Source organism: Anser cygnoides, chromosome 1 (genome assembly GCF_040182565.1).
Source record: "Anser cygnoides isolate HZ-2024a breed goose chromosome 1, Taihu_goose_T2T_genome, whole genome shotgun sequence".
Lineage (NCBI taxonomy): Eukaryota > Metazoa > Chordata > Aves > Anseriformes > Anatidae > Anser > Anser cygnoides.
This window is the reverse complement of record NC_089873.1, coordinates 99,426,234-99,443,147: the sequence shown is the minus strand read 5'-3', so window position 1 is coordinate 99,443,147 and position 16,914 is coordinate 99,426,234. Positions and strand designations below refer to the sequence as shown.

General features: G+C 37.6%; 1 protein-coding gene across 2 annotated transcripts in view; it reads right to left on the bottom strand.

Moving 5' to 3' along the window:
• SLC22A15 (solute carrier family 22 member 15) overlaps positions 1-16,914 on the bottom strand; it is a 52,331-nt gene that overhangs the window by 21,312 nt on the left and 14,105 nt on the right. For both annotated transcript variants that reach the window (XM_048050197.2, XM_013183413.3), the window contains exons 3-11: positions 14,656-14,788; positions 13,426-13,590; positions 12,257-12,386; positions 10,334-10,549; positions 9,498-9,638; positions 8,633-8,718; positions 6,409-6,529; positions 5,448-5,520; positions 1,856-2,044 (exon numbers count right to left, since the gene is read on the bottom strand). In XM_048050197.2, coding sequence (XP_047906154.1) covers positions 1,856-2,044; positions 5,448-5,520; positions 6,409-6,529; positions 8,633-8,718; positions 9,498-9,638; positions 10,334-10,549; positions 12,257-12,386; positions 13,426-13,590; positions 14,656-14,788 — 1,254 coding nt within the window. The remainder of the gene's footprint in view (positions 1-1,855; positions 2,045-5,447; positions 5,521-6,408; positions 6,530-8,632; positions 8,719-9,497; positions 9,639-10,333; positions 10,550-12,256; positions 12,387-13,425; positions 13,591-14,655; positions 14,789-16,914) is intronic.

The following is a 16,914-nucleotide window of genomic DNA, read 5'->3' as shown; positions in this document are numbered from 1 at the left end:
TTTCTTTGTTGTAGCTTTAAAATAAATCCTTAATGTGCCACAGACATTCCAGATATAACTTTACTGAAGTTACAGTATTACTCCAGGCCTGCACCTGGCTCTTCTGTTTCTCATTTGGATTCAATCATTTTAGGTAATCTAGGGAAAAGTCTCCCTGAAGAGCACTGTCAATTTTTTTTTTGTGGGTCTTGGTCAGATTGGGATTTTTAAAAAGCCTGCAGAAACGCAAACAGGGAAGATTTAACCTGAAAAGACTGCTTGATGCAAGTGAACCAAGTTGGGTGCGCACTGATAGATAGATGTGTAACACTGGTCACCCCTAAGGGTGATACTGACCTTACTTGGTTAAAAGGGAAAAGCACGATTTTTCTCTCCTCTAAGTTAAAATAACTGCACTGCTTGCTAGAATTGCTTTTTGTTAGTAAGCCATTTGCAAAGTTAAGATGTAATAATAATGTAATTACCAAAATAATAGCTGGTATAAACTTGATGTAAAGGTATATGATAGATTTGTGTTGGCAGCAAGAATATGAAGCCATAACAAGTTACTCAGTATGGTTAAAGATGTTTATAAAATGTGCGTGTCAAGTATAAAATTAATGATTACAGGTCTACCTCTTTCAAGCTTTCTTCAAGGGGGCTTTTGACACTAAACTGCTGTCCTTTCACGAATTATTAAAGCTAAATTTGGTAAATAAGGCAACATGTTGAAGCCTGTCAAAGGAAGAAACTGTTCTGATTCTAGAAGTTAGTTTTACTCTGCCTCCTAATTTCTGTGAAAATAAATCTATGACTACCTGCAAATCTCAGACTGCTTTACTAAAAATTTAGTAACTGAAAGTAAAATTTATTATACAGTCCTGTCTCGTATCAACTTAACAGGACAAGCAACATTTTGATATGAAAAGAGCTGACCTTCAAGTCTTCTGACCACTTCAGTTTTTACTCATTCACTGATACTTAGAATTTTGAGACCAGGATTTAAACATGAAGATAATACCAACATGTAAATACCCACTTCCTAATTTCTAGCTAGTCCCACATCATTCACAGAAAAACAAAGTAAAAAACCCCTACAGGACAGGAAAAATGCATCCATCTTAATTTTGTCAAACTCCCAGACACTTCTTAAGTTTAAAGTGAAGTGACAAACACACAGTCAAGGAGACTTAACTGAAGAACATTTTAAATAAAAATTAATAAAGTATTTTAAATACTTTAATAGTTTTTAATAGTTTAATAGTTTTATAGTTTAAAATAAAGTATTAAAATAAAGTATTAATAAAGTATTTCTTTATGCTTATACCTGGGAGTTTTGCAGTTCCAGCATATTCAGCTAATCTCATTTCCCAGACTCAACAGTGAGAGAGATCTCAAATTACTCTATCTTTAACCCTTTTAAACCCTTTTAGTGTCTCTTGGGCAGACCCAACAACTGACGCTGTAGAACAGCCAGTGCAGGTTAGAACAGAAGTACAGCGTGCTGCCTTTGAGAAGAGTCCATCACAAATGGATGTCTCAAAAACTTCAATGGCCAGCTTGTACGAAGGCGTGCTGCAGCAATCCATCTTGGATTACAGAAGCACAGATATCACCAAGTCCTTTATCCCAAAGGAAACAACTGTAAGCTTCTGGGCTTGAAGGGATAAACTAACCCACCTACGTTTCAGCCTGCATTCCCATGGGACATTTCAGATGTGATGGTAAAATTACTAAACCACCTCTTGTATCTCCTTGGGATCTATCTTCCACAGGCCAAGAATCACTGTCCTAGTGTATTTAGAGTGGCATATTCAAGCTGACAGCTGAAATAAATATGGCAGATAAATACCAGGAAAAAAAAAAAAGAATATACCTGTGAGCCATCTAGGGCTTGCAATGACATGGCTTCATCCCCCAGCCTCCAGTATGAGCACACCTGCAGGTCTGAAATTGTTTCTAGCAAAGGGCTGTTTAAGGTCTCTGGCAACAATAAACTTAGGAGCCCAGACAAAAGACCAGTTGCTCCAAATACAATGTAAGGCAGAGACCACTGTACAGATTTCTGTAAACAAGAGCAGAGAGAAAGGGAGTTAAGAAGAGGTTGGTTCCCTGTAGCTCATACTGCATATTTAAACAGTCAACCTTTACAACCATTTCATGTGGCAGCAATGATGAAATTAAAGTTTTCAGGAATATAATGAATTCATAACTTCGAAACCACGAGTTCATATTCAACTCAGCTAAGTTGAATGTGAGCCAACATTGTGCCCTGGCTGCAAAGAAGGCTAGTGGTATCCTGGATTGAGGGAGATGTTCCTTTCCCTCTAACTCAGCACAGGTGAGGCCACACCTGGACTCCTGTGTCCAGTTCTGAGCTCTCCAGTATAAGAGATAAGGACATACTAGAAAGAGCACAGCAGAGGGCCACAAATGTGATTAATGTACTGAAGCATTTCACATATGAGGAACAGGTGAGAAGGCAGGGTCTTTTTAGCCTAGAGAAGGCTCAGAGGGGATCTTTTTGATGTATATAAATATCTGCAGGGAGGATGCAAAGAGAATGGAGCCAGGCTCTTTCCAGTGGTGCCCAGTGATGGGGCAAGCATCAGTGGGCACAAACAGAAACCCAGGAGGTACCATCTGAGCACTGGAAAACACTCGTACTATGACGGTGACTGAGCACCAGCACAGGTTGCCCAGAGAGGTTGTAAAGTCTCCAGCCTTGGAGATACTCCAAAGCTGTTCAGATACAGCCCTGGCAAGTGGGTCTACGTGATCCTGTTTGAGCTGGGGATTTAATGAATCACAGAAGCCTCTATGTGTGTTTGCAGCCCAGAAAGCTGACCATAACCTGGGCTGCATCAAAAGAAGTGTGTCCAGCAGGTCAAGGGAGGTGATTTTCCTCCTCTACTCAGTTCTTGTGAGACCCCACCTGGAGTACTACGTTCAGCTCTGGGGCCTCCAGCACAAGAAGGACATGGACCTATTAGAGCAAGTCGAGAGGAGGGCTATCAAGGGTGATCAAAGGGCTGGAGCACCTCTCCTATGAAGGCAGGCTGAGGGAGTTGGGGTTGTTCGGCCTGGAGAAGAGAAGGCTCTGGGGAGACTTTATAGTGGCCTTCCAGTATCTAAAGGGGGCCTACAGGAAAGCTGGGGAGGGACGCTTTGCAGGAAGTGTTGGATGAAGCTTTGAGCAACCTACTTGAGTGGAAAGTGTCCCTGCCCATGGCGAGTGGAGGGGGTGTCATAATTACCTGATCTTTACGGCCCCTCCAACCCAAACTGTTCTATGATTCTACAGAGAAAATTAACTCTATCCCAGACAAAACCATTGATACTATCAGAGCCACACAGATTTTGAGATGGACTTTAAAAGGAATGCTTGCTGAATCCATACGCAATTCTTACCCATAAAGCATACTCTTTAAACAAAGGCAACACCACTTTGTAGTAGGGAGATATATCACACAATCAAAGACATGCTGGTTAGAAGAGATCTCTGGACAACATCTAGCCTAACCACCAATTCAAAGCAGGGCTACAGCCAGCACTACACCAGGCTACACAAAGCTATGGTTGACCAAGTATTGAAAAACTCCAAAGATGGAGATTCCACCCCTTGAGCAGGCTGTTCTAGGGCTACATTAAGCCTCTCAGGAAAAAAAGGTTTCCCAAGTTTCTTGTCTGTAACCCTCAAATCACAACTTTTGTCCATTGATCCTTGCTGAACAATTTTACACTAGTGGAAGTTTGTCTCAGACCAAATAAGCACAACTCTCTCAAGCCTTCATCTGAAGACATGCACTCTAGGCCCCAACCATCTTAGCTGCCCTCCACTGGACTCTCCCCATAAATTTTTTTCCATATCCTTCTAGAACTGGGAGGGAACCTGAACTTCATCTGTGGGCCACGGACTAATGTAGCTCAGTGTGAAGTTTGCCTCTTTACAATGAGGCTCCCATTTAATTTGTCATCCCATTGTAGTTCCTGGGTCTCTTCCAGAAAAGCTGCTACTCATCCAGTTGGTTCTTAGCCTGCATAAAACCATGTGACTAGTCCACACCAAAAACAGAATTTTCCACTTCTTGTCAGCATTCATGGGGATTCTGTATTTATGCTCCTTGCTATTTTTAGCTTCAACTGAGCTTTGGCCTTCCTGTCATCACCCCTGACAGCTTAAGCAATGTTTACACTCCACCTTTGATGCCTGACCCTCTTTTCATGTTTTGTTACAGCCACAACTACACTTAGTACAGCTGTGTGCAAAGCTACAAGTCATTCACAATACTGTGCCAAAATGTATACATTCACTTTTAGAAGAACATGAAGGCTCATTAAAAAAAATCCAGGAGTATAACTGTTTTAAAACACTCATCCCCAGACAAAAGCTACTGAGAAATGCATTAAAATCGTTGAAGAAACTCTAAATAAAAACTTAATTAATTCCTCAAATCAACATTAATTTGTTTTTTAAACACACCTATTTTGATTTTCATTGGACCTTCAGAACATGATGATCCAAGATTTGTCTCCTTCAGTGACAATCCTCCACTAGATAAAACATAATGGATGCCCTGACTGCTACATAAAAGCAGTATATTAGCTCTACTTGGGAAACTTGCACCTGCCTTGTCTTTGCCTTTTGTAGCCCTGGAGATGCTGCACTCTCACCTACCCCATATGTCATTCTACAGAACAAAAGGTCCGATGTACTCATTTACCCTTTTGCCAGCCCTCTGCCTGACATAGTAGGATGGCAGATGGCACAGAGAAAAGTTATTTCATGTGATGTCTGTCACGTTAAAGGAATTCTCATTTGACCTTACCAAGCAGCGTGTCAAAGAAACTTGCATTCTTTTACCTGCATATATACATGTCTATAAACAGAGGAAAGCATGTATCATCCTCATGTTTGGTTCTTGAGCATTTCTCTTTGCCTGGACAGGCCGCTGTGAAGTTTGTGCCTTAGAGGTATCTCAGGGCTCCAAAACAGCATCTTCCTTCATTTAAAGATAAACCATTTTGCTGATGATTATAATTCACAGATATTCAATGAAATGAAGGTAAAATTATTTTCTTTTCAGAAATATGAGTTTGAGAAGGGCATTGAGTCTTTATGCTTTATCGTCTTGATGCAGTTATTCTTTAAACCACCTTTTTTTATTGTTGGCTTATTGTTTAAAATAGGAATCATCAATTCGGTATTTTCAAATGACAATATTGCTAAAGTCCACTGTAAGCCCCAAAATTCTTATAGGGCTAAAACAACTTCTGAACTAAATACTGGGATTTTCTAATTACAGATTACATCCTTATGTCTTTAGTCTACCATGATACTGCCAAGACATTCAATTTACAGATCTTAGTATACATAATTTACCCCAAATATTCCCACTTCTGCAAGCTTCTGATGCATCAGAGCCACAGAACAAAAATATTTAGAACAGTGAGAAGTTCAGACAAACCAATGAAGGGACAAAAGGAGCAATGATTCCACCAACACGGGAAAACATGGAGCAGGCACCCATTCCAACATTCCTAAGAAAAAAGCAAAAATCATTAATCAATGACATTTGTATAGGATGAGCTGGACTTAAGAAGGGTAAGAAGTTACAAGTGCAAGAAAGGACTTAATCAGCCAGAAGCCTCAGTCATGACCCTGACCTCAATAACTGGCAACAAAAAGTGAAATGTAACTGAAAACATCTGAAGACAGGAATTAAAACATATGATTGGAGAGAAATACAAATACCCTGCAAATTCAGAATTCTAACATATGTCCACATATAAAGAGACAAAGCGTGATTTCAGTCAACACATCTCATCTCTGCCTGAAACTTTGGATGAATTCCTCTATCCAAATCAGCTGATCTGCCCACTCACAAAAAAAAAAAAAAAACACCACAGGATCAGTTTCAACCCGTATAACAGGTGCTTTTGTCTACTTTGTCACCGCAAGCACAGGGCACTTCTTCCTCTGAATCATCAAGCTACGTTTATAAAGCTTATTGACAGGTCATCTGCAGCATTGTTGGTTATCCAAGCATGAACATTTAAGAGATGTCTGGTTTATAAAGCACTGAGAAACCTACAGATATCACTCATTAAAAAGAATGATAAACAATTGTTTTGTTATCCTCACAAGTGGAGAGAGGGCTGTGAGCATACCAAGCATCTAAGAGGGTTATTTTACTCTTACAGAGAATATGGTTATGCTGAAGAGAACACTACAGATTTGAGGGAGACAGAGGTGAGGAGAGGATAAGGGAAGAAGTTTAGTATACAAGACTCTACAGATAAACATTGTATGTTAACTGAACATCTCAAAATAAAAGGGACACTTGATAGAAAAAAAGCAAGGCAAGTAAAAGGTGATCCCGATATAAGAACCAGAAAAATGAAAGCCTTAAAATTAACTTGCATTACCTGATCACTGTGGGATAAAGTTCTGATGTGTAGATATAGACGATGTTAAATGCAGCACTGATTGTCAGTTTTCCCAACAAAGAAAGAGAGCGACTGTTCACCACTGCAAACACTCCAGTATCTGAAAGAGAAAACGTGATCTTCGTAATGCCTTGGAACACTGAATTACATCTCAGTAATCACTTCAATCACACAAAAGTACGGAGCAAAACAGAATCTATTGAAGAATCTGCTATGGCAGGCAAGCGTTTTTCTATTAAAGACCAGTATTTGTTGGAGGTGATTTGTACCTTCAGGAGAACTCTCAAAACTCAAGAGAATCCAAGGAGCCTTCTTTTAGGCAGCAGTGGCAGAAGTCATCCAACAAAATTTATATTCTGTGTCTACGGATTTATTTTCTTTTTCTGTGCAATTAAATTTGTACAAAGAGGAAAAACTCTCCATAAAACACACCATGAAAAAGCAACTAAAAAGCACATTTTAAATGAATTGCAGACTTTTTACTAGCCCAACATTATTTCCATTTTATCAAATAAAAGCCAACAGGAAAAAAATGGATTAAATGACAGAACAGTCCCAGAGACTACGGTATTGAACTATTGCTCAAGACCAGAAAAAGAGAGAGGTTTTTGTTGTTTCCTTGTCCTCACTGTTATAATCAGAGACATCTCTAAAGTTAAAATCCTGCATGAAGACCGTATTAGAATGTCAAATTTTAGAAATGCAAGGTAAAAATCCTATAAACATAACAAAAGCTGAAACAAAACAAGAAAGAAACAATGAAAATCCCACACATTTTCTGGTCTACCATTAATAATCTATATCAGCTCCGTTGGCAAGTTGAAGAAAAGAATGACAGACACTAAAAAAAAAACTTGGCCACTTAACATAACTAGAACCCTATTCAGTCATAGTCACATATCACACTATGATAACATGCTTTCTAACATGATTACTTCAGAAGAAAAAAAAACAAGAGACAGGAAGATGCCATACAGAACCATACCAAATATCCCATCCAGCTCAGAGTTTTGTCAGAGTGGCTAATGATTATGAGCTTATACATGGTACATCAGAAGACATTAAATGGCTAACAAGGAAGACTATAGAATAAGCTGTTACTGCCTTGAACAAATAGTGCTTAGTAAGGAGAGTGGTGCTTGCTTCTGGCAAGCTAAGAAGCTGCTAAGCTTCTTAGACGTTTTGTTCCTGTCTGACTTTGGCAGTTCAGCACACAGGTGGTTTCTTGAAGTCCAGCAGTTCTATCCTCTTAAAAATCTTTCTTTACACAAGTTCTAAAGGGAGCTTGGATTGAAATGCAGAAACTACTCGATGACTGGCACCAGCCTAACACGGGTATCTCTAATGTCTGGGCTCTAGTATCTGGAATATTTCTGGGAACTTGAGTTGCACAATTCTCTGAAAATGTTTTACCTATTATATTCACTGCCATCTACAGCTAGTTATTTATGTGGACAACAAGAGCATGTGTGATTAATCTTTTTAAATCATGCTAGTTTCAAACACTAGAAGCATTTTCACTCATTGTGACTGTTACACATGCACAAATATTACAAGCTGACATGAATTTATGTACCTCACTTTCAAAGAAAAGCTGTTCACTGTACTATTGTGTTTCTATCATTTTGAAAAATGTATGAAAACCAAGAAATGCACATTAGTGCTTTTAGAAAAAATACATTGAATTTAAGACCTCTTGCTTCAAAAGATTTTCAGAATGCTCTCTGAACTACATGTTATGTAGCCACATTACTAAAACCACAATCACACCCTTCTGAAACATTACAGAGCAGTGAGGAAAAGATGTAAACTCATCCCTTAATTCACTTCTTAGAATCTTTTGACATTGGTCTTTCACTTGGAGTCACACAAGTTGCATGGGTACTGTTTATACTGACAGATTCATAGCTAATGAAGATATTCCAAGAAACATCATTCAGAAACACTGGACAGGATTGACTGATGTGATTAAAAGTGTAAGTCAGAATTCAAAAACAAGTTAAAATCCACACCTTTTCAATAAGCATTTCTTAAGATCTTAGGAAGGCTGCTGCTTATTCTATGAGTTAGCTTCTCTGGCTTTAAAATTGCAGACTCGCATGTGGTATAAGCCTAACGCTCTGACAACAAACAAATTCTTAGGCTGTGGGATGAGTTTTACAACTTCTTACAAAGTACTCCAAAAACAAAAGGAAACATTTACCTTTCTTTTTAGGAAGAAACATGACAATAAGACAAGCCAATCCTCCCAGGAACAGAAATGCACTCAATGTTCGCTTTCGACCAAACCTGATGTCCAAAAAGGGATAACCAGTGAGTCCTCTAAATTCATGTTCTCTCTTTATTTGCAGCCAGAAATGCTGAATGCCATCTCCCACAAACACTTCCTCTCTCACTGTTTTTAAACAAATTGCTGCTGTTCTCATCAAAATGAGCACCAAGAAAGTTTCATGCAGTGGCTGACAATCTAGGATTTTGATTTCATTCCCACTGCATGTCTGTATGTAAAGCTGCTCAAGAGACATGAAGAAAAGAGACTGGCAGGTGAATTCCACAAAAAATGAAAGACATTGTCTAGAGTACCATGAATCAGGAAAAGGCTAGGTATCAGACTCAACAGCTCTGCTCACAGATCCACACACACAGCAGCTATTACATGGCACCACACAACAGTTTCTGCTGAGTTTAGTTACAACTTTGACCTAACAGTGAGAATGGGAATTACAAGACAGAGGTGAGAAGAATGCCATCTTGTGTTAGCACAGAGTCAGCACAGCTAGGTTTGACATAGCCTCATCTTTGAACCAAATTTAGACAACTTGTTAACAATAAAATGAGCTGCTGAGAAAAAGTTAAGCTGTCATTAAACTGTTACTAGATGTAATGATCTATCAGTGGCACTTTCAAGTTTAAAAAAAGAAAAAGGATTTCTTAGGAGTATATACTGAACTACTAAAATTGAAGCATGAAGCTCCATACTGTAGATATAGAATAGGGGAGACAATATGCATCAAACTTATATGAGAAAAAAAAAACAAAACAACACATTAACAGAATTTCATACTTACCATTTTTGGTTAATCAAGTAAATACAGATTGGGTATGCTGGGATTTCTATCAACCCTGAAAGGGCTAAATTGGCATAAATACTTCCACCTAAGTCACCTACATTAAGGGTAAGACCATAGTAGACCAAGCTGCACACAAACCTGTAAAAGAGAAGAAAAAAGTAATATCAGAGTTGTATCTTTGACTGCCATATCAAGGCACTGCTCATGCACAATGCAGTATAGAATATATTTAGTATTTCAGATAATAGGTCTAAATTTTTTCTGCCTTCCTTTAATTTCTATACTCTAGTACACTTCTATTCATTCTCAAATTCTGATTTTTCATATTTCTTTTGTAACCCTGACTGGCTGACTTCTCTACAGAGATGAAAAGAACAGGTCGCTAACTCATTCTGCAGGAAATCATCAAGGCAATCTCCTAACTTTCATTTATGGAACAAAAAATGACTATTCTGCACTAAGAATTTAGAAAAGCAACAAGAATATAGCACTACACTGCCTGCTGACAAAATAATGCCTTTTTTCTTAATACATTCTCCCCCAAGAATACACATTATAAAAGCAACTGTGTGAACAGCAATGCCAGAGGACTTGCATACCCTATCATACATTTACTTCAAAGTGGCAGCAAAAAAAACTCAGGGCTAGTAGAACTCCCCAAAACACAACAGGTACTTTTGGAGAGTTACATTTCTGGCAGCAAATAGCAGTAGTGTAATGGGTTCCTGCTCCATATTACAACTGCTAGCCCTGGCAACAACTGGCAGCGCTTTCTCTTAAGAAAATACACACAGTCATTAGACATTGCTGGGCCTACAAAGTATTTTAAGTACCAGGTGAACATCATGATCAGTGTGCGTCCCAAGAGAATCCTGTGTCGGAACAGATCCAAGAAACTGCCAGCCTCTCTGGGGCTTCTCTCTGCTGGGAGTTTTAATGAAAAAGTGTACTTCTGCTTGCGGTTCTTCTTTGCAATGAGGTAGAGGGCATCTTCTGCTTCATTCAGCCGGCCTTGCGAGTATAGCCAGCGGGGGGACTCTGGAATGAATCTGTAACGCACAGTTTCTGATTTTAAAATAAATGTATCATAAATATATATATATATATATATATATACACACACATATATATCAGAGACAGCTTTAGGGCTTTTCTGTTCTACATTGCTAGGCTTGCCTAGGGAAATAAGTCTGAAACATGTTTCAGCATAACCGGTTTTGTTTTTTTTTTTTTTTTTTCCAAACAGCCCTTTAGGTATAGAATTCGCTTACTGAAACAGACAAAACATGTTGAAAGGAGAAGGAACATAATTCATATGTAATTCAGATAGTGAAAAATTACATATATATGTATACACACATACATACACAATACTATAAATTACAATATCATTAGGATTCCTCCCAGTGAAATTATGAATTAGAGGCACTGTATCACTAAAAGCAAGATCTTTTTGCAACACTGACTAGTTATCTCCTGTTCCTCATGTTTCAGCATTTCCCCAAATTCTCTCCCATAAGCAGCAAGGCAGAGGGTGTACAAAGACCAGGCTTTTATTCCCTATACACAGTGTGTAATTGATAGGTCTATAACTCCAACACAGCCTACAAAACAAATCTCGTACTATTTTTGGATTCCCAGAACTAACTTAAACTTCAACTTTTTGCCAGAACTTTTAAGATTCTCTCTGACCAGAAGTGAAATCATTTATTTAAAAACTTTTTTTTTTTAAATAAGAGTTTAGAAATGAACATGTTTTCTTTCCCATGATAAAGCCTGGTAATACTTCCTATAAAGAATCTTTTTAAAGCAATGTGGGGTGGGAGACAGTGTGAAATTTGGAATGAAAAAATCTGAACACAGCTCTGAAGTCCCATACACAAAGCACTTCAAAAGAATTGAACATATTATCCAAAAGTTAAAATACAAGTTAAAAGGCCTGAAATGCCACTGTTTTAAGTTTTGAAGTATCGGAAATGTCAAGTCTGCCTTTCACCTTACAACCTTTAAGACCTCTTCCTGAGTTCTGATGCTTCCTTAGAAAGGGCATTTGATTGTTTAACAAAGAGTTAGTTACCAATGTTACAGATGTTGGAAGGAAAAAAAGCTTAAGTTTAAACAGAAGCTGAAATTCACTTATTCCCTCAGTTACTGAGTTTTTACTGTCAGAAAATATATGAGAAAGATCACTATGCATCATACCTTTCAGTGTTGAAATATACAAACAAAAAGCCCAACTACCTTAAGAAGCCTTCTTCTTCTTTACTAATCACAATATTAAAAAAATAAAGAGAAGCTGCCCATTGTTTTACATGTCACCTTTGAGACTGTATGTGCAAGCAATTTTGATGCTCTTCCTTCCATGTAAGCAGAATTATAAAAGAAATATCATGTTATTACATAAGCATATTAATGTTTCTGTATCATTTAGAATGTATATACAGCATCTTGTAGCACACCAGACAACAATTTAAAGCACCTACACATACCACTGAAAGACCAGGATGTTCTTCTATACTACTCAAGACTGTTCCCATCTACAGTAATAATGCACAGACAATGCAACATATGCTTAGGTTTTCAGATATTGCAGCACTGCAATTTAAAGTAAGCACAGAACATAGGGTGGTGGAGGTTGAGAGAAATACCTTAGTTACAGCACTTCATACCATCCTAGAAAAGCTCCTTGACTTAATTGTATTTTCTCTCATTTTTGACATCTTCCTTGAAGGACTTCAGTTTGAAAAATAACTTACAGAGAGAGAAGAAAGACTACTGTTCCTTCCAGGTTAACCACAACAGCCAGAGTCCTCCAGGATCGAATGAAGTACCCTAATAAAGCATACTGGGCAATTCCCACAGCAAAGAACAAGCCACCAATAGATCCTAATATACAATAAAAGAAACAAGAACAAAACACCATTATCATTCCTTTAAGGAACATTGCTAACTCCCATCGTGTGGGATCATACATAAACTAACACTTCATTAAAAAATTTCACTCAGCAATACAGGCAAATACACAGCTATTTGACCGAAGAACGTTGTCCTTCACCCACACAGAGCAGATGCATTACACCTAATCACAAAGATCAAGACAAGTCCAAGAAGCACCCTTCTACAACCTCCTCACCCAAATCCCTGTAAATAATTAAGTCTTGTAATTCTAAATGTAAATGTTTCATTTTTCTATGTGTAAAAAATACTACAAACCACTGGAAAATGGTATTTTTATGAATATATAGTATTCATTTGTAGCTCTCACGATTTGCAAGATATTCTCTTTTAAAACAGCCACTGATCTCTCATTGTAACAATTCTTTGCCACTTGTCAGTGACTTGGCAAGTCATGCCAAGAAGAAAGACTGTACCCTAAACAGTACAGTATATAGTCATCATATCAAAAGTACAGCTTCAACGCTAGTAACCAGGACAGTTAAAGGCATCTGTATCATTTGTTCTAAGGTTGATTACCACATGGGAAAACTCATTTTTGAGCACTAACAATAGCTGTCTCATCTTCCCACTATACTAAAAGATTTTTTTATTTATTTTTGGGAACAGCCAGGAATGAAAGAATCGATATGTATCATACAAACAAACTAAGCTGCTTTGCATAGCCCAAGATCCTAATGGATAGAGATCAGTTATCATAAACCACGGATGAGTATTTAGGTGTGTAACATCCACAGGGGACTTACTGAAGTACCTTAGTCAGTTTGCGTGATGCAGAAATCTGAATGGCCACGTTATCTACTGTGTTTGTCTAAAGTTCATATTAAACAAAGGAAGGCTCAAAGACTGTTGTCACACAAATGCTCAAGCGAGTAGAATTAACTTGGCAAATGCTAGTGAGCTTTGGCATGTCTCAAGTGGCGTGCATGATAAATCTAAAAATTCTGAAAATAGACATTGACAATTTTACCTGCTAATGCCCAGTATGCAGTACCCACACACTCATTCAGAAGAACAAAGGCCACCAGCGACATCCCACCATTCATCACCCCTACCAAGAATCGAGACGTGGCAAAGAATTCATATGAGGGTGAAAATCCATTTGCAATGGCGAACAAGATGTCAAGGGCAAAACCTGAAAAACAATGCAAAAGGTTTCATTTCAGAAGAGCATCTAACGTAAAACAGAAGCAATTATTAGCATCTTTACTTGATTTTCAGTGACTTCTATCTTAAGTAATCCCTAAAAAACACTGCTACATGCCACAAGTTCAGGCAAAAACATAAGTACCCAAAATCAATATCATAACAGGGGAACATTAGGATTAGTATTTGGTACATGATTTGCAGTACTACACTTTGAACTTCAGTTCATGGAAGACTTTTTTTCAAATATTCAGAACTACTGCAGGACTCCAGTTAAAACGGCTTCATATTTATCCCCATGCAAGAGTCACAGACTAAACAAAATACCTCCTCTCATACTTGGAAAGCACTCCATATAGGCTAGAGACGAGAAGCTTAAATCAGAGGACAGTGTATGGGAAGTTTGCACTGCATAGCAGGCTTATCTTTATCTGCTTTGAATTGATTAGATTGTTTCTTTGAAAAAAAGCCACTGTTTTTTAATTCTACATGCTCATCCAATGACAAGCAAGTTTATAAATACGTATACAAAACATGAAGTTCCAAATGTTGTTTTATCTGGGTAGAGTAAAAGAACAAAAACTTACAAGCTTTAAAGTGATGAACCCACATACATAAAAATTTAATTATGCAGCCAAGAGATGAAACGTGATAAAATTCACAGCAGGTTATACATGTAAGAACATTGCTAATAAATTACTAGGAATATTAATTGCAATTTGTGGAGATCCCATGAGCATGACAACCATTGCATATATTCATTTCTTAAGTATAAGCCCTTATAGTACAATTCCTAAATCCAGAATGCCTCCCAGATGCTCAGATGCTGACCGAACAGTCAAATATTAATTTATTGTCCCTGGAAACACACTGGAAGAACGGTATACTAAAGTGTACTGGAAGGACAAAAAAAAAAAAATCACAGCATGTGACTCACAGCTGCGTATCAAGCTCTCAGCAGAAACTGGGCTCTTGCCACTCATCTTCAGAGACAGGACAACTTTGCATCATTCATTTCATTAGGTTACCTGTGAAACAGACTATTACTGGTTACCTGTGAGATAGACCTTCTTCCTCCCAAAGCGGTCTGAGAGCTGGCCAAAGGAAATTGCTCCAACAAACACACCACTGAAGTAGAAAGAACTGGCAGCGCTGACTTTGTACGATGTGTTGCCAATTAAAAACCACTGGATGGAGACAAAAAAGGAGAATTAACCAGTGTCAAAGTGGTTTGCCAATAGGTGGAGGGGGATGACATACTTTCAGGAAGATAAAAACTTGCCTAAGTCTCCTAAGCATCCCATTCAGTCAGTCATCAGACACTGAAACAAATGCTGTCTTCCAGACTCTCTGGATGGGTAGTAACCAAATACGTAGTTCCCCCAAATCAAGTATAGTCTTTCATTCTGAACTCAAGAATAGATCCCTTGCGGGATATTGTAATTTTGCAGCCTTCTTCCCCTTCTCTCCCTGTTATTGCCTTTTCCTCACATAAATCTCTTAAGTAAAATCATTCCTGACTCTTGATATATATTGCTGAAGTGTGTAGGCACACCATGCAAAATAAAGCATTGTCATTTACATCCAGAAATAATCCTCTCTTCCTTATGAACTGTCTCATCACTGAGAAACACTTTGGTAGTTTTAGACAAGTTTTCTGGTATTGCTTTTTTTTTTTTTTAAACAGTCCACTTTCTGTAACTTCCAGTTCTTTTCTATTCCAAACACACAGCTGAACCTCATATGATCTTATAGACTTCAGTGTCTCCTCTTCCAGGTTGAACTTACCTCCCATAAAACTCTAGAATTAAATTATGCTATGTTTTCACTGTTCAAAAGCTATTTCATTTTTTATTCTAAAAGCTATGTATCTTGTATTCTTTCCTTTTTCTACTCCTCTCAAATCTCAAAATAATAGTTCCTTTCAGTGACACCCAACTTTTCTTCTTGTGCTGGTAAACTGATAATTAATTCATTTTCCCTGCAATAACACTAACCCTCTCTTCATAACCTTTTCCAATACCAAAACCCCATTAGATATCCTTTCTAGCTATGCTTATATTATTTCACAACTCAGTTATAAACTACCTCACCAAGATTAGGGAGCTAACAAAATCATTCAGAAGCTCCAAGAACATAATTTGCTTGCTCTCAGTACATGCTTCATTTTGAATTGTCATTTAAGTGGTGACGCATTTACTGACAGTTAGTATTAGGGTGTCAGGATTCTGACAAAATTCTCTTCTAAAGCAAGCCATGTGACCACAAATCAGCTCCTCAAAGTTTAAAAAAATCCAGGAAAATGTATTATAACAGCACATTAATTTTAACTTGGAATAATATAGTTAATTTCATAAGAGCTAAAGAATCATTCCCTAATTTTGGTATAAATGTTAAAAAACTGCCAACACTAGATAGTATGTTAATAGATTCTTTCTGAACTGTTCAGAGATCAAGGCAAAATTTGGTTGTGGCAAAGCAAGGTTTGTTCTGCAAGTTAATCTCAGTGACTAAGAAGCCCTTCAAAGGACTTGAGGCCTCTCTCCTGAAAAAAGGAAATACGATGCATCTGTTTACATCAAAATATTTTTCAGAGCACTTCTGCAATAGTCAAGTTACTACTAAGTGATGCCACAAAGTAAGCATTAAAAATATCCTCCTCAAATGCAGAGAAAACTTCTCTGTCAGTATGGAAATTGCTTAGCAATCAGAAATCCCCAAAACAACTTCAGATTGTTTTGGAAAAAATACACCAAGAACTTCATAGTTAAGTCAGTTTTCAAATGTACCATGCATACAGTTAGATTTTTGAACAAACTGTATCTTAGTCATGGGATACAGAAGAGGCAACAGGATTTTTATACACATGGGCCTTTACTGAAAAGTTCAGATTCTGCTTTGAAGTTCTTTAAGGTACCAGATATCATGAGATATACTTTTTTAATTTTGTATTTTTCAAGTAAACTTTGTTCTTTACCTGCATTTCTTACCTTTGCAACTAAAACACATAGGTATCTTCACAAAATTTATATCCTAAGCCACTTCTAGGCTCCATGAACATGTCTCACTTGTCAAGTTTAAGAGAATAAACAATTCTTGGAGCAAGTAAAAGCAAACCAGGAAAAGCCCAGAAAAGATTTTAAAACCTTTTTGACAATTAGCTTTAAGTTATGCTTAAAGAAAAGCTACTGTCCATCAGGACTTTAAGTTCAATAGTGTCATAAGTACTCATATCCACTTTATTACCAGAATAAGAAGGCATGCCTGTTGTATACAATTGCTTGGTACTATTCCCAAACTGCCAGTTTTTATT